This window comes from Cinclus cinclus, chromosome 25 (assembly GCF_963662255.1).
Source record: "Cinclus cinclus chromosome 25, bCinCin1.1, whole genome shotgun sequence".
Classification (NCBI taxonomy): Eukaryota; Metazoa; Chordata; class Aves; order Passeriformes; family Cinclidae; genus Cinclus; species Cinclus cinclus.
The window spans coordinates 3,578,109-3,605,893 of NC_085070.1; the positions used below are offsets into that span (position 1 = coordinate 3,578,109).

Sequence of the window (27,785 nt, forward strand, 5' to 3'; positions counted from 1 at the left end):
AAAAAAATCATTTCTCTGTCAGCTCAAGAAAAGGGGAGACGCCGTGGGTGGAATTAATTCTGCAACCATTTATTTTCATCAAATGCTAATAGTTGGAAATAACACAGTTCAAGAATGGAAGTATTCCATATAAAAAGAAACATTAAGGCTGTTCATACACACAGGAGTTTGCACAACAAATAGGAGGTGATGTAGCGTGCAATTACCAGATTTAGGGGTGTGGCAGTGACAAGCTGTTGCACCTTTGTTCAAATTAAAGCAACTCTATTATATAACCAAGAGGGACAATGAGGGATTGGGTGAGTAAACCCAGCCACTCACTGCCCTGCAAGCTGTGATAAATGCATTTATTGCCAAGCTTGTGGCAACGTTATGCCCTCACTTTTCCAAATGGACAAATTACACATCCTGAGAATGAAAAGCCACCCTCCTTTTATACTGCAGCTCTGAGCCCTCCAGTGAGCTCTGTGGAGAACAGCACTTGTCACTCATCTGTGTGCCAATGCAGGCTTTGCCCCTCTCCAGAGCGATTCAGGGGAAAGAGCAGCTCAGAAGAGAGAAGGAAGGAAGGATGTGCATCCACACCACGGCGGTGCCAGAGCGCAGGGGCAGTTCCAGGCAGCGTGGGGGTTCTGTGCAGCACTGCAGGCCAGGCTCAGCTGTCTGGTTTCTGGGGGGCTTTGTGCCTTGCCCGTCGCTGTGACACTCGCTGGCTGCTCCTCCTGGCTGGGGATTCCACGTTCCACTCCCGAGGAGGGGGTGGGCTGCAGGAAGGAAGCAGAACAGCCCTGCATTTCCAAGCCCTTGGCCAGCCTTTCTCCCTGCAGTGGCTGTTCCAGACCCGTGCTGAACTTACCTTATCTCTGGCAATGTCAAACAGATGATATCCCTTGGCTTATCCTCAGCATCTTTCTCCACTGCAAACAATCCATACATTTTCGTATTTTATAAAATGCCATCGATTTGGTCATTTGTTTTTTTTTTTTTTTTTCTTTCCCCTCCCCTCAAGTAAGAATCACAGAGATGACTTGCCTGGACCTGAGCCAGGTGTGTGTCTCAAGCTGATGTAGCTGACCCCAGCACCAAAAGTCACGTCATTAATGGTCTCTGGAAATTTAAAAAAAAAATTAAAAAATCACTTATTAGCAGCCTGTGACACAGCCAGAGAGGCAAGGCATGCTGCTGTGCAATACTCAAGTGTCACAGAGTAAGTAAACCAAACAATTGCAAACAAACATATCTGTCTCTTTTCCCCAGACCTCAGTGTCTCCAATCCAGCCTCAAACCCCTGTGCTGAGTCTGATGGGCCACATCACCCCCAAATTCCAGCCTCACAGCCTCCCTGGCCAGAGGAAATCAGTGTGGGACCTTGGTCCTTTGTGCCCTGTCCTGCCTGGCAGGGACAGCCACCCTTCCACTGAAGCTCTCCATCTCTCCCAGCAACATGTTCCACCCAGACCAGTTGCTCTGCTTACTCAAGGCAGAATTTGGGGCTCCTGAAAACCTGCCAAAGGCCCTGAAGAGCTGCTCTGTGAGGAGCTGCCTGCAGCCAGACAAGAGGAATCACTTGACAGGGGAGCTACGTAGAATTTAGCTTGCCTGAATAGGCCCTGGTTGTCAGCTGTCTCTTTCCTGTCATTTATCTCAGGAGAGATGTCACAATATTCAGATTTTACTTAACTCAACGCTCTGTTTTATGCTCATGTTTCCCAGAACCTTTCACAAGGAATTAAGGTAGAAAGTGCTTTATAGGGCAGGAGTTGGAAACTCAGCTAAAAGGACTTCTCTTCACAGCTGAACTGGGTTTGCTCTTTAACTTCTGCCCTGTCCTGGAAGGAAATCACTGAAGCTTAGAGCAGAAATCAAACTTGAAATCTGAAATCTGCCTCAGCTCTGCCCTGCATCTCTCAGGCCTGACCTGTGCCAGTGACTGTGCAGTGTGTGCTGAAGAAGTTACCTTGATAAGGAGACATTTATGGGGAAGGAAGGGAAACAAAGGGGAAAGAAATGGTGTTGATACGGTAAAGATGGAAGACAAACAGGAAAAAAAATGGGGGGAAATGGGGAAGTAGGGCTTCCCATACAGTATGGGAAGAAGGCATCTCCACATGTGTTTAGGTACAATCCCAGATCCACTGAAGCTGTTCCCAAAGCACCACGCAGGAGCTGAGGAGCCCCAAAGACAGAAGGGAAGAGAGAACACAGCCAGAACAGCTGAACAAGGCAGGAAGAGGGGACAGCTGCTCCCAACTTCTCAAGTACAAACCTGTTTACAAAGAACTGCATCTCCAGTAGTCTCAGAGCGATATACCAGAGGAATAAAATGTTTTATTCTGGTTGTCTATCAGCCTGTGCCACCATACAGATGGCTCAACACACGCTGACTGAAGTGATGATCCTGCTCTGTACAGTTTGTCTCCCTGCTGAAGGACACATGCTGCCTCGAAGCAAAGCAGGAATTCAGCTCTAGTACCACTGCAGATTAACATTTTCCCTCCTTTTTCACCATATGGTGCTTCAAGAGCAACAGCCGTGCAAGTTTCCAGGAGAGCACGGCGCTCAAAGAATCCTGCTCTCTAAAAACACTTCGTGCACAAAACCCCACATTTTTTTTTGCCTGTTGCTCAGTCAAAGAGAAACATTGAGGCAGACAAGTGCAGCCCAGCACACGGGGAAGGGCAAGATCAGATTTTCCAGTGGCTGCACACCAGTGCCTGCTCAGGGCTGTCAGGGATTTGCAGAGCGTGGCTCTCCTGTGTGTGAGCAGAGCAGGGCAGGGCTGTGAGGGGCACTCCCACAGCTCTCTGGGGACACCTTCCCTTCCCAAAGCAGTCCCCAAACCCAAGGAGAGCTGAGCTGCCGCACACTCACACCTGGAGCCCTCTGACAATTCTCTGCACCTCACCCCTCACAGCACAACAGGGATGATCTAAAGTTCAGCAGCAAATGGATGGAAAGGAAGGGGATCTCCTGCTGGAACTCAGCTCCATTTGGGTTCTACTGTAGCTGCCTCTCGTGCTTGCAGGGCTGTCAGAGAGTATTCCAACAGAACCTGCCCTTGGAAGGTTCAGCTGCAGTGGACAGGAGCACAGGGACTCCCAGTTTGTGCATTGGAGATTCTTCCCTGAGCATTTCCACTTTCATTTCCACAGCAGTAACCAAACCACATGATTCCTTCTCCAGAGCTGAGTTCAGTTCTTCCTGAGTGTGGAACACACACACTCAGTGACTGTGCAGGTTGTTAATCCCTCTGAGCAGATCCCTGTGCTCTCCTGCAGCTGTCACAGCCCTGTGCCTGCTCTAGGAGCAGCCTGTAGCTCAACCCAGACCCAGTTTGGACAACTTAGTGCAGGAAGGATCTGACCTTGAGGATTTCCCTGTGCAGCAGGGTTCTGCAGGTCAGTCTAACATTGTTCAGCTGCGCTTCCAGAGCCAAGGAAGTGCTCAGCCTTGTGCCTTTGGGCAGGGCAGTCTGGTAAGGAACCACAACCACCTTGCTCTTCAGCACCCCAGGGTCAAGGAAGGAAGGGCACTCAGCATCCCAAAATAAACTCCCTCCTGCACTGACCCTGTGAGATGCACATGGAGACACTGGACTGTGCTTTCCCATGCACACCCTTGGTTTCAGGAGGGTTCTTCTTTACTACAAGCACTTAGATAAAGAAAGCATCCCCAGCTCTCAGTTCCTACTCACGCTCTGGGGTGCTGATTGCTCGCCCTGCCACAGCCACGTTTCCTCCACTGGACTGCTGGTTCAGGCTTTGGAAGGACACTGGAAACAACAAGGGAGGAATTAAGATTTGAAACACACTCCAGACTCTTGCTGGATGCGTGTAAAGCAGAGCCAGAGCAGGTGCAGCAGCTCCCACCTTGCTGGCTGCCAGCTGTGCTCTGTGCCTCGGAGGAAGCTGATGAACTGCCCCCCACACTCCTGCTGCAGCGCTTGCTCATGTCTTCAAACGCCTTCCTGGCAGAGTTCAGGATGGCCAGCGTGGTCAAGGATACTGCCCTAGGGCCAGAAACAGGGATTTCCTTCTAAAAACCGTGATGAGGTGCACAGAGGAACATCTGTCCCCTCCCAATCCCTCATCGTCCCAAACACCGAATAATAAGATTATGCTGCAAACACCTGTGACTTTCAAACCACTCTCAAAAGAATGGATCAGCAAAGAAATATACATGAATGCAAATAAATACATAATAAAAAAAAAAAAATAAAATACCAGGTAACAAAGAGGAGCCCATACCTGCGACGCTCTCCTGGCTGCTTCAGAGCATTTGCATAAGAAGGGCCAGGAGAAATGATGGACCCAGGTGTGCACTGAGCATTGTTATTATTCTGGCCACCAGGAGTTGCAGCTCTCTCCAGAGGAGATTGCTGTGGAAAACAGGAGAAAAGGTCATGTCTGACAATGGATACAAGAGTAGAAAACCCTGCAAGGTGCTTGGACCTGAGTGTTGAAGAACTGCTCTTTGTGTGATGGATGTAAAGGGTACTGGGGAGAAACAATTTATTGACCAGAATTCTACCAAGAACAGGGACACAAATGTCCTAGTTTAGAGGTCTATATATAAGTCATCTTCTAAAGTCTGCAGAGAAATGAACTTCCAGGCTAGAAGTCATCTCATCTTAAGGCAGGGATCTAAAAGAGTTCTGGACAATTGACTCAGGCCCATATTTCTTTCTTTACACTGAATTCAAAAGAGTATCTGCATGACTAGGACGGGTTTGAATCTCCACTTTGTAGACACCTGAAGTCACACAAAGTGAACCCTTTTCTTTGTTAGTTTATCATTCTGGGAACAGAGAAAAGACAACATTTAAGCCCAGCCAGTTCCAAATTAGACTTGTTTCTTCCTTCAAATTGAATTTGTTCTCCATTAATCATTTGCTGCTCCTCTTGGCTTTGTTTGCTGATGTCCTAAGCCTATTAAAATACTCTGAAAGCTTCTGTCAGGAAGTACAAAGAGGTAGGAAAACCCCTCAACCATCCTGCTCCAAGGGCTGAGACAGGGTGTCTGGGCAGGGCCTGGGTGTTGTGAGCACACGAATTTGAGCAGAGGAGACATGTACAGAGTTAAGGGCACCAACCACCTCCCCGTGGGCTGCTGCGAGCTGCTCTTGGTCTGACTCCTTCTCCCTGGCCAGCTGCTCTTCATATTTCCTCATGTCATACTCCAGCTCGGCTGCCAGCTGCTTGTCTGCAGCAAAGACATCTTTGATTTCGTTTCGGTAATCTTGCATCATTTCCTGCAGCAACAAGCAATGTTTGGACCCTTTCAGAAATCTCCCCCGGCTACTGATTCACATCCCCATTCAGATCACAGCTGCTTGGGAGCAAAAGGAAACACCAGTTGGTAGAGCAGAGGTGTTTTTAACAGACTGAAGAGTTTCAACTCCAATTTGTTCTTCAGAACATGGGAAAGCTTTCCAGCGTTTGAGCTTTCTTCCTGCCCACGTTCCACACTGAGAGCCTCATCTCCAATCCCTCCACCTCCCACGTTATTTAGCACAGTGGCAGTGTCACAACATCGAATCTTCTGAATCCTTCCCTCCTAAGAAGGCTCTTGGTTCTGGCAGCAGTTGCACACCCAGCACATTAACTCAAGATCAAAGAGGATCAAAACACCACGACCAGCAAGAAAACACTTCCCCTTACCCGCAGGCAGTTCATCAGGTCCTTGAGAGCTGGGAGCCTCTTCTGCTCCATCATGGACTTGAGTGATGTGATTATTGGGATGATGTTTTCGATGAAATACTTCTTTTGAACCTTTTTGTGAACAAGGCATGAACAGTTATGGGAGGCAATGAAGGAGAAGCCACTCTGCTTCAGGGATGGCCCAAGTGAGAGGAGTTATCCCTCCACAGCCAGAGAATCACTGTAATTAAAGCTGCTCTTACACCACACACTGCACAGAGACTTTTAACCTAAGTGGAGCCTTTTCAGATGCATCACTAAGTCACTCAGTTCTCACAGTGAAGGCAAATTGCCCAGAGGTGCAGGAAAATCACTGTTCTGTTCAAATGCTTCACCAAGGAGAGGGGTGGGGAATAAATCCAGCTCAGCCCAGCTCCCCTGGCTCCTGGGGAAATGCACTTCTGATCCCTCCAGCTCCAGAACAAGCACCCCTCACAAATTCTGCCTTCATATTTTGCTTTTACAAGACACAAAGCTGCCCAGCCGTCTTCCCACAGCAGACCAAGAGCCCCTCACCTGTGAGATTAAGTTTTTCATGGACATCTCATTTTCATCAGGCTGAATGTCTTCCTCTGGTTTGGACCTCATACCTGAGAGCTTGATTTCTTTGCAGCTGAGAACTGAAAATGCATCTGAGAGGAGCTCGCTGCCTTCCAGGTCCAAAGGAAGGACCTCATCCACAAAGCAAGCTGGAACACACAGGCAAGAAATCATTTGTTTTTCCAGAAGCAGCAGTGATGGGAAAGCCAGGAAGATAAAACACCTGGATCATGAGCTTTTATACAGACACCAGTTTCTTGTTTGCCAGATTTTTAAAGGCAGACCCTTACCTAGGATGTTGTGGCTGATCCTTGTGGTGATGTTGAACCTCTGCTGATTTGTGAAATGGTCCAGCAGGAAGGTGTAGATCCTCATCCTCTTCTCCTTGTTATCCTTCCCCTTCAGAGAGAAGAGCTGCTTCGCCCTGTGGCAGAGCATGACATTTTACAGAGGCCCAAATCACATTATGCAGCTCCCAGGAATAATGAGACCTTAAATCAGCCAGGGATACCTGCATGTCACTTTTAAGACCCACAAACCTGTTAGGACAGCACACAGTCCTGCAAATTGCATGCAGCAGTGTCACAGGGAAGGCAGGACACAACTCAGTACTGCTTCCCCTGCCTCTTTTCACTCTGCTGCATGGATAATTATCAGGTGACACAAATGCTGTGCTGCCACTGAGAGCTGCATGGCCAGACAGCCCATAATTTATCAAAAATTAGACAGGAATGTGCTCAACTGACCGCAGGCTCTGCGGGAACCTGTTGTACTTCTGATGTTTCTCATAGCTGTTGAAATGGAAGATGCACTCGATGAAGTGCTGGGAGAACATCATGGGGTTCCTCTTCATCAAGATATGCACCACGCAGTACTCTGCAAACCTGGAGAGGAGGAGAAAGAAAGAAATTATCACTGCATAATCTCCAAAAGCCACCCCTGAAGCTTGTAGGGCTCTCAAGGCAGGAGGATGGTTTCCCTCTGCCAAGTCTCCCTCAATACCACATTTAATTTTTGCTCAGCTCACTGACTTCCATCCTTTTCTCAGGGGGACAGACATTTCCAGCTCCACAGCACCACTTATTTTTATGGCCATTAGAGCAAACTGAGTCAGAAATGAATCTGAACTTGAATCCAGGCACAGTATTTTAATTATTTAAATAACCTGAGCTCCACTGTGGCTGAGACACAGCACTCAGCAACAAGTTCATCACCAAAGGTCCTGCAAGAGCTGCAAGGCAACCCCAGGATTGAAGAACGTGGTTTTGTCTGGATGCAGTCTCTAAATGCAGATGCAAAGGAAAAGGCTCCCAAAGAAATGGGAGGAACACAATGCTGCAATGTCACCATCTACTGGAAAGACATTTTTAGATTTTAAAAAGACACTGGAGAGAAAAGGAAATGTGAATGGTAATTGGCAAAAGGTTGATGGTTCTGGAAATATCCATCTCAGGTTGACTGTTCCAGGCAGAAACAAGCAGCAAGATGTCCAACCCTCCTGTGTATCCTGAATTTCTACATGACCTCCCAGCCTGACAGAAACCTGCCCCACTCATTTCTCACACAGCAGAGCAGCTGGAGACCTGGAAACCTCCAAAAAACTTCATGAACATGCACTTAAAATGAGAGTGTGTAATTCCTCTGACACATCATTTGACAGGTCATTCCTCTGATAATTACAAGATGTGGCAGCAGGCTGAAAAGGCATGGCATGCAATATAAGAAAAAGGGAACTCCAACAAAATATTTAATCCTAGTCCTAAAACAAACCCAGCACTTTAGACAGAGCCTGTCAGAAAACCATGAGAAAGATTTCATAAAAGTCTGTCTCAAAAACTCCCTTTTTTTCTGGATAACTGAGTCCTAAATAGAGCAGAGCTGCACATTTTGAGGACAGCCGAGGACACACTTTGGGACTTTCAAATGACCTGGAGAGAGGTTCATCACCTTTTTGCCACCACTGCAGACCCTAAAGGAAGTAGAGAGGTTAGTGGGATAAATCTGCTTTATCACTGGAATTTCTCTTCACAATGTGAAGGTGCCCAAGACAGGTTTTGAGACATCTCTGACCTTCAACTCCCCCATCATTTCTCAGCTGAGATTTTTACCTGGCAATATCTGGGTCTGGATCCACCAAGACACTGACAAACCGAAAGAAGAGACAGCCCTTCCATTTCACATACTCCTCCTGTGAAATCAGCAGAAATTAACTCAAACCAGGAAAACTTAGTGTGAACCTCCAAACTGCGGTCAGGTAAATGAACAAGCTGTAAAACCTCAGCCAGAGGCACATAAAATAAACCCCAAAACAGCCCCACATATTCTGAGGGATGCTCTAAGCAGCATAAATGCCACAGCAGCACATCAAGGTTTACCCCAGGTATGAAGAATAAACTAGAAAAATGAAAAATCTGCTCTCCTGCCCCATGGCAGATGTGCTCTTCAACACTGTTTTCAGAGCCAAATGCACTCCAAACCTGCCCCCATGTGAACACTGGGAGGGTAAGCATCTTGAGATTCTCAACATTCACACCTTCAGAACAATCAGCAGAGACAGCAGGAGAAAAAAAAAAAAAGGTGTTGTGGTGCTTGTTACAGCCATCGATAGAGGAGTGAAACTGGAGGGAGTTCAAAGAAACCAAGAGGAGAAAAGGGGCAACCATTGACTAAAAATAACCTCATTATTCTGTTGATGTGCCTTGCAGAAAAGGCAGTAACTAAACACAGATTTAAGCACCCTTCACTTAGCATTAATTATGCTCTGAGCCACTGGGCAGGGCTTGGCTCTGGGATGAGGAAGGCCACTGGAAAACCTCACCCAGCCATCCCCACACCGGGAGCTGCCTCTTCTGTTGCTGGACACACAAGACAAATCCTGCTAGGACACTCTCCTGCTTCAGCCTGCCATCTCCAAGCATCCTGTTGGAGCACTGGGACTGACACTGCTCCAAGGACTCGTGAGCAGAGTCTCTCCTCCACCCTTCCCATCTGGGACACAGCTGCCATCACCCCCAGCACCCCTGCAGCTGCACAGGATCTGTCCCTGTCCACTGGGAGCCTGCCAGAGCTCACTGCCAGCTGGCACAGTAACTGCACCAAAGGGAAAAGTACCCACAACCAAAGAACTGTTAGCGGGTTCCTGTTCCTTTTGTTGTGAAATTTCATAGCTGTCGTTTTGTTATGCCTCGTCATATATGTTAGTAAAGAACTGTTATCCCTATCCCGCATCTTTACCTTAATTATCTTAATTCCAATCCCACCCAAGTCCAGAGGAGGGATTTCCTCTCTCCATCCCAAGGGAAAGCCCTGCTTGCCCTAGCACACCTGCGCTCTCGAGCCAGGACAGGCTGGGCGCGGAGGCAGCGGCATCACCTGCAGGAGGTTGGTGAGCATGACCAGGGTCTGCTTGCGGATGAAGGGGTGGGGGTCCCGCAGGCACAGGGACATGTTGGGCACGTAGGGCTCCCCCAGCGAGGTGTAGCGCACGCACAGGTCCCGCAGCACGATCACCGCGTTGTTGCGCAGGGGCACGTCCGCAGACTCCTCCATCTCCCGCACCACGGCTGCAATGCAGCTCCTGGCCAGCTCCTCGTGCTGCAGGCACAGCTTCCCTGGGGAAACAGCACCGTGAGAGCCCAGCTTCTGTGGCTGTCAAATCCTGTACTGTGTCAGTGCACAGCTCCAAGCTCCATACAGAGCGTAGGGAAAGCCCAAGCTCCATAGAGTGTAGGAAAAGCCCAAGCTCCATACAGAGAGTAGGAAAAGCCCAAGCTCCATAGAGTGTAGGAAAAGCCCAAGCTCCATACAGAGAGTAGGAAAAGCCCAAGCTCCATACAGAGAGTAGGAAAAGCCCAAGCTCCATACAGAGCGTAGGAAAAGCCCAAGCTCCATACAGAGAGTAGGAAAAGCCCAAGCTCCATACAGAGAGTAGGAAAAGCCCAAGCTCCATACAGAGAGTAGGAAAAGCCCAAGCTCCATACAGAGAGTAGGAAAAGCCCAAGCTCCATACAGAGAGTAGGAAAAGCCCAAGCTCCATACAGAGAGTAGGAAAAGCTCAAGCTCCATACAGAGAGTAGGAAAAGCTCAAGCTCCATACAGAGAGTAGGTAAACTCTAACATCCATATAAAAAGTGGATAAACTCTAAGCTCCATACAAAGTGCAGGTAAACTCCAAGCTCCATTTAAAGTGCAGGTAAACTCCAAGCTCCATTTAAAGTGCAGGTAAACTCCAAGCTCCATATAGAGTGTAGTTAAATCAGAGATCCACATAAAGTGCAGGTAAACTCTAAGATCCATATAAAGTATAGGTAAATTCTAAGCTCCATAGAAAGTGTAGGTAAACTCTAAGCTCCATACAAAGTACAGGTAAACTCAAGCTCCATATAGAGTGTAGGTAAACTCTAATCTCCATACAAAGTGTGGTTAAACTCTAAGCTCCATATTAAGTGTAATTAACTCTTCACATCCTGGTCAGACAAAACAATCCCTCTAGGCCTGAGATCCAAGGACACACCACAGCCTCAGGCCCTGGAAAGTATAAAAAAGTAGATTGTGGGGGAGCAAATTGGGGGAATATGACTTCATTACCTGGAGCAGCTGTAATTGAACAATTAACCCGATATCTGTCCCTGATATGCAAATAGACCAAACTTACAATTGTGTGAAAAACTCGTGAGCACTGTCCATCTTGGGTGCAGCCTCTGGGAGGCTTTGACTGCCCAAGGTGGATCTGTTAAAGGCCTTTAATAAATCCCCACTTTATTCTCTTAACTCTGTCTAGCCTCTGATCTAGGTGGCCACTCCAAGGCATCACCAGAGTAGCAGAGCTGGGAGTAAATTCTCCTTCCCAACCAGCCCAGCCCAGCTCACTGCCTCCAAAATGAGCCAGGGAAGGAATCAGGAAGTAAACAAGGGAATAAACAAGAAACTCATGCTGGAACTTGATGAGCAATCTGCATGATCTCTCAGGGAGATGGTACTTCAAGTTCTTCCAAACTCCCCTTAGACCTATAGAGTGGGTCTCCATGCCAAATTCCCTCCTTCACAGCAAACTATTTCTGTGTACAGGGTATTATTCAAAGCAGCTAAAAAGAACAGCCCCAGCTGTCATAGGCATAGCAGGGAGACACCCACCTCTGAGAGCATCACTGAGCCAACCTAAAATAAAATAGCCTGCAATAGTTCTAACATCATTTCTCCCTGTTCCCAAGCTCTGCACAAAAGTATTAAACTTTCCAAAGCAATTAAGGGAAGAATAATGCTGCCTATCTGCAAAGAAACTTGTTCCTAACCACAGAAGCATTGAAACCCAGAAGTTTCACTTGGTATTCCTCAGAATCCTGGGAATGCAGCTGGCCAGGCTTCTCTAAAAGCAGCATTTCACTCATGTTGAGGAGAACAAGTACTTGAGTGCAGTCATTCTGCTCTAAGCTACATCAAAAGCACCAAGTTCTCTTCACTCTCTCTGGAGCATCTTACTGTAAGTGAGAGGATCCTTCAGCACCCAACTCTGAGTACAAGGACAGCACAGCTCTGGGGGACAATGCTGATTACTGATCACTATTAATGCATTAGCCACCTGGAGAAGCAGAGCTGGCAGGGTTCTGATGGTCTGCCCAACTTTTTCATGGTTTCCATGGATATCTGCATTGCTAAAAGCTCCGAGCTGGGCTAATGCCAACAGAGCACTGGGGCTCTCTGTCACAGCTGCCAGGGCTTTACATGGAATTATTTAGGTTGGAAAAGACTCTGGGATAATTGAGTGCAACCTGTGATCCCTAGTTTGTCACCCAGCTCAGAGCTCTGAGTGCCACATCCAGGCCTTCCCTGGACACCTCCAGGGATGGGGACTCCAAGCCTCCCCGAGCAGTCCCTGTCTATGTTTAACAACCCTTTCCATGGAGAAAGTCCTCCTCATGTCCAACCTGACCCTCCCCTGGCACAGATGAAGGCTCTTTCCTCTTGTCCTGTCCCTTGGTACCTGCTTCCTCCCTCCTGTCAGGGAGCTGCAGAGTGACAAGGTCCCCCTGAGCCTCCTTTTCTCCAGGATTCTGGGCAGAACTTCACCAGAAAGGCTGAGATACACCAAGTCCCATTTTTGGGGCAGGGAGGCACTTACCTAAAGTGATGAGAGCGTGAGCCCTGACCACGGTAGGCATGGCTGGCGCTCTGAACTGGGACAGCAGCTGGAAACTGGGGATTTCCTCACTGTCTGTAGAAGCAGAGGCTGGAAAAGAACAGGTCAGAGATGGAAACACGGCCTGGCACACAGTGGTGCCTGCACATCAAAGCTGAAGACAGAAGGAGAGGGGCTCACGTTGGTCCTTGCTGCCAGAAGAGGCCAGGATGGACTGAACCAGAAGGAAGATGTTTTCATCCACCATGCCTGGGCACATCTGGGCAGCCTCCCCCAGGAGGAAGAGGTGTCTCACCTGCAGAGAGAAAGCAGCACTGCAGTCAAAAGGCAGTGGCTGAGCTGCAAATTAAGCCAGCAGGAGTCAGTTCTTCTCTAAAAAACAACTCAAAATTTCCTCAGTCCTTTCAAGACAGTGGCTGGAGAACAGAAGGGGAGGCTTTGGAACAGAAATCCTGGGTGGGTGTGTTTAATATGCTCCAACACCCCCCACATCTAATGAGACTGAAATACTCCTCAAAGCATTCCATGCCTTTTACTGACCTCTCTCCCAAACAGCTCATCTGAAAAGTTTGAGTGGAAAAGCAAGGAAAAAAACCACTTCATATATTAAAAATACATGGGGTGCCATATCCTTAAAGCAACTGCTGGTGTGCAAAACTGCTGTGGGCTCCCAGGCCCTTAAATACAAGAGTTCATCCCACACACAGCCCATGCACATTGCTATTACCCCAGTTCTTGGCATGGATTTTGAGGAACAGCAGCTCCAAGCACACTTCCACCCTTTTAAATAACCCTTGAAGGAGATTGTTTAAAATAATAATCCCCCAACTTACCAAGAGATCTTCCTGCAGCTGCTCTGCTCCATGCTCTTTGAGGACTATATTGGAGATGTAGCTCTCACAGGTGGATACCAAAACTCCAAACACCTGGTTTTGCTGGTTGAGCAGCTCCTGTTCCATAATTAAACACAATTAATTCAACACTTTATTAATTAAACAAAAGGTAGCTGTAATATCTGTCCACACGTGAATTCCTAATATCAAAGTCTTTATGTGCTTTTAATAATCTGGATCCCATTAAAATCAATCTGACAGTGCCTCAGAGCTTTAAAATCCTCCCTGCACATCAAAGGATGAGTGCAAGTGTCAAAACATCTTGGAAAATTTGGCTTTTAATGATCCACAGGCCCAAGTTTACTTCATTATAGAAATCACACAGACTTAAACAAAAAGGGTTTAGGCGACTGTTTCATGTGCACCCAACACATTGGAGGTGTCTGTGGGAATTTTTAGATGTTGCTTGAAAAAAGGAGCTCCATTAACAAAGCAAATATGATGTGAATTCCAAAGACTGGAGGGGAAATAGAAAAAACTGATTATCTACTACACTGTGGTGAATATAAAACATCTCTGGTTTTCCACCATCTAAAAGTGGCAATTTTGATAACCAAATAGATATATAATTGATAGCTGCTAGATTTGATGAAGTGACCAACTACAGGAACATCTGCATTTCATTTTAAGCCAATGCCCAGTGGTGGCTGTACCTACAGGGGAGTATTTTCTGACTGTTGGTTTAAAAACCCAGAAACCATCACCCCACCCTGGCTTCTAAGGCACAAAGGGTTCAGTTTTGCCCATTATTTACTAAACTTGATTTGGATGCTTGTTATAAAATAGCTATCATCTATACTGAAAGAGAAATATAAAACAGACATGAAGAGAAATCATTAGGGACAGACACCTGCATCAATTTTAGCTTCTATGCAACTGTGTCCAGGCTGAGATCTTTATTTTACCAAAAAAATATGGCCTAAATTCCCACTATGAGAGCAGAACAGAGCCATGGCATAAAGCAAATGGAGGCAGAGAAAAGTTATGAGCAAGTTAACTCCCTGTTTGGTCTCCAGGAAGAGGTCTAGGAAATATGTGATATTTCCAGCAGTTCTGCTGGAGAACAGTCAGAGATTACAGCATAAATCTGTGGCTTCAAACTGGACCAAGCATAGCAACGGGTTTCCTTTAGGAAATTTCCTTTAGGAATGCTGTAAACTTGGACAGAAGGCAAATGCAAGGTATTTCAGAGGTGTGTGGGGGAATACATTTGAAGGCAGAAGAGCTCTTACAAGCCCAGGCATAGCCACAGGATGTTCTCCAGCTCAAGAGCTGAGCAGAGCAAGCTCGAGTTGCTGGAGCCAGAGCCCCTTTTTTTAGAACTCATCATCCCACAGCCTGGAGACAGCAGCAGACACCCCCTGAGTGGGGAGCAGGCTATTTTAAGAGGCGTATTTTAGGAGGTGTCCCACCTGTGTGTTCTTTGGTGCAGCTACAGAGGCCTGGCAGAGCCTCTGCAGGGCCTCCACAGCTGGGCTGATCATCTCCAGGGGACACTGGAACTCCTTCAGCCAGCTCCTGATGCTCTCTGCACATGACATCACATACAAAACCAGCATTTTTGGAAGCTTTTCAAGTGTTTGTGGAGGCACAGAAGCCCTGCAGGTGGCCAGGGCCACTCACCCTTCAGTCTCTCACAGGTGCTCTTGGGAAGGTGCTTTGCCACGTGCCCAATGACACACAGGATGTGTCCCGTGGTGACACTGCTCGTGTCCTGCTGCCTGGAAAACCAACAATGAACTCTGAGGCACTCGACCAATTCTCAGCTGAGCAATCCTCTCATCTGGGACATGCATTATTAAGGCAGACCTGTCAAAGCCAATGAAAACTCAGATTGCTTGAGGAAAGAGTTGGTTACTGCACGGATCTTGAGGACTTTGCTGGATTTCCAGCTGCAGAACTCACAGTTTGAAGGAAAAAATAATGGGATTTAAGCAGCTAAAAGGCAATCTGTGGAAGGGCACTAAGGGCTCCCTGGCAGAATAGAGTTCAAAGCACACATACTGACCTGCTGACACTGTCCCAGGATTCAATGATCTTGGAATAATCCAGCTTGGGGGAAGAACGTGCCACCCTGGCAAGCAGCATCCAAGCTGCACTGGAATGCTCTGTCTCCACGTGAGACATGACATTTCTGATAAAAGTGGAGGTGAACTTGTTCTGCTTGGACAACATAAGGAAGGCTTTACTCAGGTAACGGCTGCAAGGAGGAAAGGAAAGTTCAGGGAGGAATAAACAAAACAGTAAAATCCAGGAACACCCAACATTCACTAGGCAACACAACAAAGCTGCTATTGCCTGGCATTCCCACAATTCACACTAAAAATTCTCACATTTACAGACATTTTCACTACAGACCTGGCATCCCTACATGGATGTTGTGATCTGGGGCATTAAGACAGAAGGTCCAACTGATCCCATGACACACCAGGAAATTATAATTTCAGCAATTTGTAACCAAGACTTTCCAGCAGTTGTTATTTAATACCCAGAGTTGCAGAATGGCCTAAACCGGAAGGGATCTTGAAGATCATCTCATTCCACCTCCTGCCATGGGTGAGGACACCTTCCACTAGACCTGGGTGCCCAGAGCCCCATCCAGCCTGGCCTTGGGGCCTCCCAGGGATAAAGGAACAGCAGAGTCATGTCAGGCACCACAGCCTGCTCATTTTCCTGCATGATCCTAATTATCTACTCCACGTTGGTAGAGCTGTGAGATTTCTCAAGCTGCAAGGTCCTGCAGGGTCGGGAGGAAGAAGGTGCCAGGAATGTGCAAATGCTGTTACAAAATGGCCCGAATTAGAACAGTGACAGCTCCCCAGCCTGGCACGGCAGCACCACCAGTGCCTCATCTGCTATTCCTGAGCCATTATGCCCTGTTGACTAATAAACATACAGCTGTCTTTAATCAATGTTGTGTCCTTGTCATGCTGTGTGTCATCCCATTTCTCCCTCTCCTTCCCACGGCGTTCTGTGGCAGGCAGGATAATTCGATTTGTCACAAGACAAGTAACATATTGTACATAAGAATTAATACAAGGTGATGTTCTTGCTTTATATATCCTCTCTCACTTCTGTCAGAGGAACACCTCCATCTGACTTAAATATTCATGTGCTAACAGTGCATCCAGCACGGGATGTAACAATGAGCATTCCAGTCCAGGGAGAGAGCACACGTAAGAGGAGCAGCAGGTGAAAACACTTGACACAAAGCAAAGCTGAACTCTTCTTGTCCATGCTCAACAGCCCCGTCCTGGGAACTGGCAGGGCAACACAAGCACCTCTAGGTGGTAGTTTCCATCCCCAGAATTATACTGAGGGTTTCAAGCAGGGAATTTAAGTAGCTTTAAAGAAATCCCTGAGAAAAATTTGGTTTCTTGTCCTTGCACAGCAGACAGCAGGTGCATTTTAACAGTGTGTGTGCGAGCTGTGGTACCTCATAGTCTGTGGCCACACAGGGAATGTGAACACAAACTCAGGCTCTTATCTTAGTCCTCCAGTCAATAGGTAATTTCCTTCTGTAAAGGAAGGGTTGTGTATTCTAATGGGATTAAAAGGGTAAAAAAAAGCCTCTGGGTTTTATACCTGAATGTTAACACGGGCAGGGAAGGGAAAAAGGCACTTACCTCAGCTCCTGGCATTCAGAAGACAACAGGGAGAGCAGATCCCATGCCAGCTTCTGCCTCCCATCATCACTCCTGGATTTACTGTAACATTTTATGTGTTGCAGCAAGAGCTGATCAAGGCAATCCAAGGCCTTTTCTTGTACAAAGCTTTCTGCATCCATCACCACGGGCAGCACTCCATTCAACCAAGCCTTCTGCACCAGGACATTGCTCTGCTGAGACTGAGTGAAACACATTTTTAAATCATTAGGGGATCCCAAATGCATGGGTAAGACCAGCAAAGGCCTCAGGTTCAGTCAGAAACTTTGGAACTTGAATTTTAATCAAGCCCAGCAGTGTGGCAGCAGGTGGGACAGGGAAACTCAGCATCACAAGGTCTTTAATCATCTCTATGATAAATACCTGGTGTTTCTGCTAAAGTACTGCAACACTTTGTTTTGAGACTCTATGAAGAATTATAACAGGTTTGCAATAAGGCTGTACAGCAGATGATTTAGCACTAAAAAAAAGAGCTTTGCTTAATATAAACCCTGTGCTCCAAGCCTGAGTTACAAACCCTTTGTGAATAAATAGAAAAGAAAGAAAAATATAGCATTGCTATCATCCACACATTACATCTGAAAGTGATTCAGGGTTTTTTTTAACTTGAGAAGGCCAGCAACATAAACATTTTCTTCATGACACATAAATCAACAGCCAGAAAAATCAGTGCTCCCAACAGTTGGAAGCACTCTGCATAAATCACAAGTAGGTATCAGAGTGAGTCATGACTTCCGAGTCAAAAGGTAATGAAAAGAATTAGAGCAGAGTCACAAAATGCAACTCCCAGAGTGAATAACCGATTGGTGAGGTCCCTCCTGCTCTCCCCCACCTATGGTGTGGCAGAATTCCTGTTCCCCTAGGTGCCTGAAGATTTTAGCTTTTGTATTTTTCAAGTCCTGTACTGCTTTAGTGTATAACTCTAAAACTCCATACAGAATGTCAGCTGCTGCTCTCCCATTTTGTTCAGATAAAACAATCCCTGTAGGCCTGAAACTCATGGACACCTCACTGCCTCAGGCCCCAAAAGCATAAACAAAAGTGAGCTGTGGGGGGAGAAAACTGGGGGTAAATAACTTCATTACCTGAAGCTGTAATTGAACAATTAACCCCCGATATGTAAATAACCAAACTCATAACTGTGTGAAAAACTCATGACCACCATCCACATTGGGTGTGGAGCCTCTGACTGCCCAGGGTGCGCCTGTTAAAAGCCTTTAATAAATCCCTATTTTATTCTCTCTAGCCTGTGTTCTGGGGCCCCCTCACCAGGAGCAGCTCGGTGATGGAGTGCAGCGCCTGCTTCTGCACCGACACCGCGGGGTCCCGGCAGCGGTCCCGCAGCACTCCCACGTCCTCCTCCGTGCAGGGCACCTGCCCCTGCTTCAGGATGCTCTCAAACACCTGCCAGGCAAACAGCAGCACAGCTCTGTCAGGAACGCACGCCAGGGGCACCGGGTGGCAAAGCAGAAATACAATTTAACCCCCGCCAACGGCAGCCAGAGATTTATCGCGCCCAGAGCGAAGCGACGCATTAGGGATTCGTGAGTGTACGTGATTCCCTTGGGTGCAACCAGAGATGTAAAATGAAACAGAAAACATCACTCCAGCCATTCTTGCTCTGGAACTGCAGCTGGAGAGGGAGAATGTCACAATTTCCCCTTGAAAGTAGCGTGCCTCCTGTATGAGCCACAGCTTTTACTTGGCAATAAGGAAGAGGGATTTATTTTTATTCTTAATCAGAAAGCATTAAAACATGAATTGCAATGCCCTAACTGGGAAGCTCAAATCAGTGTGTGAATTGAGGGGGAAGAGCTGGGGTGAACAGGACTAACAGAGGAAGGCAGTCAGCAGCAGACACCTCTTCTTTAAAACAAGGAAATTTCCATTGAAGCATCTCTCTTTAAAAGCTAATGACTTCATTAAAGAAATGAGCAGCAAGGAAAGCAACACAGAGCTCAAAAAGAGGCTGGATATAACCTAATCCCTTTGCTAACAAGGTCAAAACAAACTCAGCAGCTAATATGCTTCAGTTTATGAGGAAGTCTCTTAATTGAAATGCCTATTGACATTTGACAAGAGCCTCTCCTTGCAAATGACGGAATAACAGAATGCCAGCAAGGGTACTAGAGAAATTTCCATCATTATGCCTGCATTATTTACTTATCAGGAGCTAGTAAACAAGATATTTAATGCCTTTAAGGCACTCTGCAGGATGAGCAGGAAGCTACAAGTGGGCAAAGTGACAGAGTTTGCAGCAAAGCTGTGGCCTAATTAATTAACAATTTTGGGTAATCACTGAGAGCAGGGAAGGATGCAAACCCCACCCTACCTGCAGAGCAGATTTCCTCACGCTGGTTTTCTCATCCCCAGCTCTCTCTCTCAGCAGGGCCATGACTTCTTTTCCTGTCCAAAATGAGGATAAAAAGGAATTACCCTCACAAAGAAGGAATTGTCCACAGCACCAACTGGAACCACACAATACCAGGATGGTTTGGGTGGAAGGGACTTTAAAGCTCATCCAGTGCCAGCCCAGCCATGGACAGGGACATCTTCCATTGTCCCAGGCTGCTCCAAGCCCTGTCCAACCTGGCCTTGGACACTTCCAGGGATCCAGAGGCAGCCACAGCTTCTGTGGGCATCCTGTGCCAGGGCCTCAGCACCCTAAAGCAGCACAAACTCAGTGCAAAAACAAACTCAAATGGCTCCCCAGAACTTTCAAAAGGACTCAACAAAGCATAGCTAAAATCATCCAGAACAATCTAGAACGAGAGGTAAGCCAGAAGAAAAACAAACCCAAACAGCTTACTCACTTCTTTCATTTGAAAACACATCTCAACATAAAAGGATGGAACAAATTACTTGAGACACACAGGAAAGATAAAAAAAGGTGAATCTGTAATTTTGGACCTCTTTGTTTGTCTACACAAAAGATGTCAGGCTACCTTGAGAGTCTGAGAGCTCATCAGACTAGTCAGGCACAGCTGAATAAAAACCTGTGGCTCAGGTAACCCTGGTACCTGTGGGAAGAGCTACCTGGGCAGAGCTCAGACAAATGGAGCCAACACAGAGCCAGGGGAGGTTCTGCAGAGCTCAGAACACCCACAACCTCCTGGGAGCTCTGCCTCAGAGCTGCACACAGCATCAAGCATTAATGTATAAACTGCTGTGTGTAACAGAGGGGAGATGACTGCATTTATTAATTCCTCAAGGCTGCAGAATGGCAGCTGCAAGGAACACCTCAGAGTCTACAAGGAAACCAGAACACATCTCTCTTCCCTGGATGTCAAGTTAGGGCTCAAATTTTACTCTGCACAGCCATATTCATACTTATTTCTGCATATTGGCAGGAAAAAAAAAAACATCATCAAGGCATAAGTTATTCAATGACACACAACTGAATACACAGATCAATTACTTCTCACATTTTGAATCACCGGGCTATTAACTGGCCATAAGGACCTCAAACATTTTACCATGGCTTTTAAGGTTTCTATTTATTGCTGTTTGTTAAGATTTCTCCCAGCATTAAGTCAGATTTCCCAAAGACATGCCAAATTTGGAGATCTGTTACTTAGAGATTCACATGGACATCCATCCTGTTGCCATTAAAAAATAGGATTAGTCACAGGGAACTAAGCAAAACTAGCTTAAAAATACATTTTTACCAAAAGGAAGCAAAGGGACTTTGATCTGGGCTTTCTTAATGGGCAGCTAAGTGCAGTCCCATCCTCCTCCCAAGAGCAGCTGCACAGGAAGAGCACAGAACCTTTCCACTGCAAGACTTTACTACTAAAATAGCCCAGTCTTGTAAAGGTGACCAAATATCACACTTTGACATTGATTTTTCAGATACAGAAAAGAGAGGGGGGGAAAAAGCCAAGCAGTGAAACAACCAAAAATCCCAAGTTCCAAAGGGCTGAGAACTCCCAAGGGAAGGGAATGTTTGATGCTGGTGGGCAGAGGGAATTCTGCAGTGCACACCTCACCTTACAGATTATCCCCATGCCTCTTATCTCTCCCCTTGAGCCCTGAGCATGTTCTGACTATCCCTGGCTGAGATTTCTTTCTTTTTTTTTCTTAAGAAAAAAAAAAAAAAGGAGCTGTTTTGTCTTCAGAGGAGTGCAAAACTAGCACAGGCATAAGCCAAGCATAGGCACGTGCCAGACAGCTTTGCTAATGCACCTTGACTGCCCTGGAGAGCCCTGGATTCCAGCATCCTCTGGAGTTCCAGACAGTCTTTCTTCATTCCAGCCTTTTCTTAATTTGTTTTGCCAAGTGCCAAGTGTGTGCTCAGCTGGGTATCAGAGACAAACCCAGGCATCCTCTGGCACGAGGAGCCTGCAACTAAACAAGGAATACACAATACCTCGAGTGGCCTGGAGGACTTTTCTATCTGAGGGAGCAGATTAAGGAAATTTATCAGCAGAGTGTGTTTGAAAAAGGGAGCTTTCAATGGGGGGAGATTGGAGCCTGGCTCCTGGAGATAGGGAGGGAGATCCCTTGTGAGGAGCAGCGTGGAACAAAGGCACCACTGCAGGATGTGATGGAAGCAGAGAATTGGACTGTCAGCAGTTCAAGGGAGGTGAACAGCAAGAACTGAGAGTGCAGATCCTGGCAAGGGCCGAAGGGTTAGGAAGGAAAGCTTTTCCACACAAGAGGAAAAGAAAGGGAGAGGTTTAAACAAGGAACATCTCGGCCACAAAAGCCAACTTGCATGGTGATTTCATGCTATCAACAAATTAGAGGCAGCTTGCCATGCTGCATCAGGACATTTCATGTGAAACTGCTTTCAGCTTTCAAGCAGATGCTGCAGAAAAACAGATCCTTGCCTACAGAATGGTGCTACTCAAAGGTGCTGTGCTTTACACAGCAAAATCTATCAGTTCTTTGTGCACTGGAGCAAGAGATTTAATTACCCTGAAACTGATGGAGCTACAAGTGTTAGATCCCACATCAATTACCATCCTTTTTGGGGAAGGAAGCATCCTTTTCTGCTTTTCAACAAGTGTTGGCACCACATTTGTACCAACAGACATCAGCATTTCAGGATTAAACATATTTTTCAGATTTGAGTGGAAATAGTATTTCTTTATGGCTGGCAATTCCATCCCCTTCATCACCCTTAAGTGTTTTGTAACAGCTTTCTCCACTTCCTTTGAGAAATGGACAATGAATACACCTCAGAAAGTCTGATTTCAATTAAGGCTTTGAATGGTTATCTGAAAAGGCTGCTTTAATTCTGACATACCATCAGGACCAGCAGCGTCACTGTTGTCTGTCAGCTTGACAGTTTTGGAAGTTGGTAAGGTCTTCAGTGGTTGGTTGGACGCAGCTGAAAGAGAAGATAAAAGCTGAAGAACAATAAGGGCATATATTCACCCAGCAAGAAGATGCTTCAGTGCTAAACAGAGAGCCTCATGCATGCCCCAGGTTTAACAGATATGTGTGTTTTAAGGAAATGGCATGCCAAGAAAAGCCTGAGACTTACTGGAAAAGAATGACTCTATACCTTCTGCATTGTCTGTCGTGCTCACAGTGTTTGTGTTCGCTTCCGACACTGTGCGGACAGAGGCTGCCAAGAAAGAGAAATAAAAAAGGAAATCAAACAAAGTATTTTAATTCTGGATATTCTGTCATTCCAATTTTTTTTTTTCAGGCAAGCAATCTAACCGTGGGGTGCTGTGTGCAGGCTCTGAATCGTGCCATCTGGCCTCCAGTACACCTGAGGGAGCTCGGAATGCCAGTCACGAACAGAACAACTTAGCAGAAGCAAAAGGCAACTCAAGATTTAATCAGCTGTCAGGCAAGAATGAACTGCCTTTTTTTTTTTTTTTTTTTTACTCAATGAGCAATTTCGGTTGTCTGTAAACATCCTTCAAAGGGACCTCACAGAGGAATCTCTTTAGAACTGATATACAAGAATAAATCCCTTCCAAATATAAGGCTTCATAAGCAACAAAGCTCATGAATTACTACTCATTACGACACACTACGTAAGGACTCTGTGTGCCAGTTTTTAAGTTCCTGACAACTCCTACCTCCCAGCAATTATTCCCTTGAAAGTTCAAGAATGACTTTCATTACCTCATGTGCCCATAATACTCACAGCTCTGTACTAAGTCCTGAATGCTCTCCAAGGTAGCAGCAGCTTTCATTTCCAGACAATGGACAAAGCTGCTGAGAGCTTTGCTCCGGACCACAGGGGCTATGTCTGAGCACCGGCCAAACATCATGACCTGCACTAAAAACTTGTGCTTTAGGAACTTGTGACGATCCTGGGACAAGGAGGGGTCTGGGCTCCTCTCTGGCAGCTCCAACAAAGCCAAGGCTACATCAAGAGCGAACACTCTGTAGGAAACTTGCTGGAAGAAAAAGTACACAAGGTGCTCTGTTAATGGAAGTGAACAGCAGGACATGCTCAGTTTTCTTGCCTCTGGGTACCTGCAGTGACACAGTTATTCAGTGCTGTGATTGAACCCTTCATCTCCAAAACTTCAAGGAAATGCACTTACTAGGTTGAGTGAGAATTTATAGAGCCAAGCGACGAAGTCAGCGAACTCTGCACAAGGGAATTTGTCCAGCAGGGTCACCAGGGCCTGGGCAGCAGAGCTGCGATACTCAGCCTTGTCTGGGACCTGAAAGACAAGGGCAAGGGCATCCTGTGATACCTCACTGCTCTGCTCTGGATGCCAGAAAGGCATTTCAGGCCTTCAGAGAAGTATTTTTTTTATTTAATGAGCTGATATGTTCACATTCAACAATAGCTGGGAGAACTATCACAGCTTCCTCAGTCACTCTTTTGTCACCACATGTTTTCATTTCTTACAAAAGATTGTGAAAACAGATTTCCTAAACTATTAATGATATCCCAGTGTACCCACACGAGTTCTCCAGCTCCAGAAGTAGCAGAGCTTGGCATACCTTGACACAGATATGCTGGAGCAATATTCGCAGAACAGGGTAAACAGCTTCCTTCAGCTCTTCTACCAGAGAACTGCACAGGAGAGGGAGAAAGAAGCAGATTTTAACAACGAGGAAAAATCAAGGACATTCCTTTTGGAATGCATTTGAAAAGTCAGGAAAAGTGGCCATGATTCTGGAATCATGAGTGCAGCAGGATATACTCGTCCTTACTTTGCACATTAACCTGGCTTTGCATGCACAAAGTATTTTCTTCTCATACTTTTCTAACAAGTAGAAGGGTAACATGAAAAGCTTTTTTGTTCTCAATCTACTTTTATATGTTGTCTGGGGAATCTCTGCACAAACCACACTTCCAACGACATGGATCCCCAACAGGGGGAGTAAACACAGGCAAAACATATCATTAGGCAGGAAAGAGCTAAGAACTACAGAGGAACAAGCTCCATACTAATCTTTCATTTCCTTCACAATTCTCTGTAGTAAAGCACAAGACCTGAAAAACTGACACGAAGCAAAACACAGAAAATGGGTCCTTTCCACAAGGAAAACTTAGTAAATCCCCATCCCAGACATTTTAATTAAGCCACATTTGCACAAACAACTTCAAAGCCAGTGCCAGTTTGTCTCATCCCTTTATCACCTCAACAGCAAAGCAAAGGCATGCCAGGAGAAAGGAGCAGCCCTGCTCAGAGCTCTGAGTGTCACCTGATGAATTTCAGAGCCTGGTCCCTGGCACTGGTCACAGCTGATGTGATGGGAAGGGCCTCACGCCTGGAGCCCCCACTGCTCTCCACCATCAGAATGACACTGAGGAGTCGCTGGAACATGCACCGAAGGGTCTGCAAAGAAGAGGTTATTGGCAGGCTCTTTTCCACGGATAGGCACTCCAGGGTCATGAAATAATTCTGAACCAAGCTTAGAACCAAACAGCAGCACGTGTTAAAGTGTGACTCCCAGCAGAGAAATTCCAAGAAGACAACTTTTAAATGCACACATCATCTTTCCTGGCTGTGATATTCTCATGCAAGTTCAGCAAGGTCTCAGAAGGCCTTTCTAAAAGCATTAACAGCTGTCCTCCAATGAGGGCAAAGTCCCCCCTCCAAAGTCCCTTGTGGACTTTTTTTTTCTGCCAGAAACATTTGGAATTTGAGGAAACTCACTGGGTTTTGCACAGGAGATATCTTAAGCTAAATGTGTGTTTTGTACCACCATGTGCACTTGAACTTTTGGAGCTGCCTCCCTTGCCACGTTTTTGGGACCACTGCTTGCCTCATGATCCTGACATTCCCTGAGCAAGCAGGAGAGCCAGGGAAGGTGAGGGAAGTCTGGGAAGGGTAACTACACCTTGCTGTCAGCACAAATGTCAACAGCTCCAAAAAGCTCATGCTGCACTGAGAAACCAAGGAGGCAGAAACACACAGACCTAGGGCTGCTGGAGCTGGGCTGGCACTCAGGAATAACCAGGTGAGTGTGTGCTCCAGGTTTTCCTGACCAGACAGCTGCTGATTCCCAGCCTGCAGGCTCAGAACCAGCCCAGGGGTCACACAGACTCTCAGACACAGCTCGGGCACACCCAGCCTTCAGCAGCACTCAGGTAAGTGGGAGATGCCCTGCTCTGTTTGGCAATTTAAACAAATAAAGGTGCAATGTTTCTAGCAGAACTGGCTGCTCCACGATCACAGAGTGTTCTCTGAACAAGAACCAGCCCTGCTCAGCCTGAGTGCACGGAGCACTGCACAGCCCAGCCCCTCACACACTGCCAGGCAGTGCTGCAGCTCCATCTAGCAGGGCATCACAACATTCCAGGCAAAGGCAGACACCTGGAATTCTCTTCTTTGAGATTCAGAGACCCAGTACCACTGCAGCTCTCCTTTGTTTTCAATTCATTTGCCATGACAGTCAGCAGAGCATGGAATTCACTGCACACAAGTGCAGCAGCAAAGAATCCAAAGGGTGTGGGAAGACAGGTTCTAAGGATAGTGCAGGAGGCAATCTTTCCCAGTGAATGAAACCTGTACTGATTACTGGGGAGTGGAAACAGCCTTGCCTGCCCAATGAAGTTGGGTGTTATAAAAGAGAGGGTTAGCTGGCCACTAGCTGCAGTTAGAGGCTGAGGGGTTGCTGCAGTTTGGGATGGAGGCTGCTGGCTGTGAGGAGCTAAGGGACATGTGGCCATGCAAGGGACAGATAAAACAAGAAGCTGCTGTGTGAGGGACAGTCAGGTTAGGCAGCTGGGTTGAGCTTGGGGTTTAGCCAGTTATACAGAGTGAAAGAAGGAGTCAGTGCTGTGTGAAGCTGCCTATGAGGGAAGGAGTCAGAAAGAAGTCACTGAAAGAAGGCATGAAAAGTTTTCTAATAAAAGACTAGTGGTGATATTAGTCCAGTCCATCTTGACATAATTGCAACAAAACGGAATAAGGACTGGGGTGGAAAAAAACATCTTTGCTCTGACCCAGCAGAGAGGGAAACTGAAGTGAAAAGTTAAAACCATACAAGCAAAAATGATGTGCAGAGAAGGGAAGAAACAACCACTCCTTTTCCATGCTGCTGTGAGGATGTCAAAGATTGTGTTTAACTTGTACCTTATCTTCTGTGCCATGGAGAGGGGAACACAGCAAGTAAAGTCCATAATAGGCCAGCTCAGGAATGTACTTGGCTTCACTGATATCCCTAAGAAAAGAAGGCAAAGAGATGTCTTCACCTCTCCTCAGAGTAATTATGACCATTAAAAGAACTCTGCAAAACATTCAATATTCACAAGATGCTGTTTACTGTCAGCACATGGAATATATTCCAATTATATTTAGAAGAGAATTTGTCACTTTCAGCTTTATATAAATAAGATAACAATACAAGCACTGAGGGCTTCACTTGTTCAAAGCATCACATAAGCATTAAGAATTATTAAGAATTATTTGCTCACATTGCTGCTGAAAACTCGTACTTGTGGATCACTGGCTCAAAGCTGGTCATCTCAACAAAGACCTGCAAGGGAAGAGAGCCAAGCTGAGCTCAGTCCCCTGAGGGGAGGGTGTGCAGGGCTCAGGGATGTCTGGGGTCACACCACTGGGTCTGACTTTCAAACACCTCCCTTGAAGCAGAACAAAAGCAGAAACCAAAGCCCAGAAGCTCCCCCTGGGAACAAGTGATGGCTGCCCCTGAATCTCCCTGGAAGTGTCCAAGGCCAGGCTGGACAGGGCTTGGAGCAAGCTGGAATAGTGGAAGTTGTCCCTGCCCATGGCAGGGGGTGGAGCAAGACGAGCTTTAACATCCCTTCCAACCCAAACCCTTCTGATTCCATGAACAGAACACTTGCAAGTGTTCAGCATGAAAGGCAGACACAGAGCAGGCATCCTGCCCCCACATCTCCACTAATTCCCATCAGGGACCAGGTGATGTGGAAGGCAGGGCTGCCACCTCTCCCAGTGGAATGCTCAGCATTCCCAAAAGGTTTGTGTTAGGGGACATAAGGTTCCTCAAGCTGGATCTTTCTTACCTGCAGGCAGTTCTGCATGCACTGAGGCTTTTCTTTTAGGGAGAACTTAGGCAGAAGTCTTAGCAAGTTTTTCAAAAGAAGGAAGATGGCGTTGCGGACTTGGAGAAGATCTTCTTTTGAGAGGTAAACATCCTCATCATCCTCTTCCTCCTCCTCTTCCAACATCTCTTCCATCTGTATTGGGAGAAGAAAGGAATGGCTTGCCAACAATTTTAGTTTAGTAATAGGGATTGGTATCTGAAGACATTGCACAAACATCTTACGCTGGAGCTGTCATTCCTGCACGGTTTCCCTTTCTTTCTGGTCCTCCTGGCTCTGGGCTGAGAGCTTTGAGCATGTGCCTTCTTCCTTTTCCTCAGGTCTCGAGGCAAGCATTTTGTCAGGGTGTAAAGACATTTATCAAACATCACTTGGTGGAACAGCTGGTTG

The 27,785-nt window shown here is 46.6% G+C and overlaps 1 protein-coding gene across 1 annotated transcript; it reads right to left on the reverse strand.

Moving 5' to 3' along the window:
* Nucleotides 1-152: 152 nt before the first annotated feature.
* NCAPD3 (non-SMC condensin II complex subunit D3) lies at nucleotides 153-27,778 on the reverse strand. The gene is made up of 32 exons (XM_062508570.1): nucleotides 27,620-27,778; nucleotides 27,357-27,530; nucleotides 26,784-26,845; nucleotides 26,443-26,530; nucleotides 24,566-24,699; nucleotides 23,858-23,930; nucleotides 23,449-23,571; nucleotides 23,043-23,298; nucleotides 22,446-22,508; nucleotides 22,185-22,268; nucleotides 19,266-19,339; nucleotides 18,203-18,337; nucleotides 16,895-17,115; nucleotides 15,277-15,468; nucleotides 14,892-14,989; nucleotides 14,681-14,796; nucleotides 13,209-13,325; nucleotides 12,556-12,670; nucleotides 12,358-12,465; nucleotides 9,612-9,850; nucleotides 8,348-8,427; nucleotides 6,986-7,123; nucleotides 6,530-6,663; nucleotides 6,216-6,388; nucleotides 5,661-5,771; nucleotides 5,093-5,251; nucleotides 4,248-4,378; nucleotides 3,870-4,009; nucleotides 3,695-3,772; nucleotides 1,033-1,107; nucleotides 857-917; nucleotides 153-764 (listed from the first exon to the last, which is right to left on the reverse strand). The coding sequence occupies exons 1-32, from the start codon at nucleotides 27,761-27,763 to the stop codon at nucleotides 656-658; spliced, it is 4,005 nt and encodes a 1,334-aa protein (XP_062364554.1). The 5' UTR covers nucleotides 27,764-27,778; the 3' UTR covers nucleotides 153-655.
* Nucleotides 27,779-27,785: the final 7 nt, after the last annotated feature.

Excerpts from the sequence above, each read along its gene's own strand:
- NCAPD3 (XM_062508570.1), bottom strand. The coding sequence starts at position 27,763 with ATGTTTGATAAATGTCTTTACACCCTGACAAAATGCTTGCCTCGAGAC. Across the intron at positions 13,326-14,680 it reads CTGCACCAAAGAACACACAG|GAGCTGCTCAACCAGCAAAA; the intron begins GTGGGACACCTC and ends ATTATGGAACAG. Across the intron at positions 5,772-6,215 it reads TGAAAAACTTAATCTCACAG|GTTCAAAAGAAGTATTTCAT; the intron begins GTGAGGGGCTCT and ends GTTCACAAAAAG.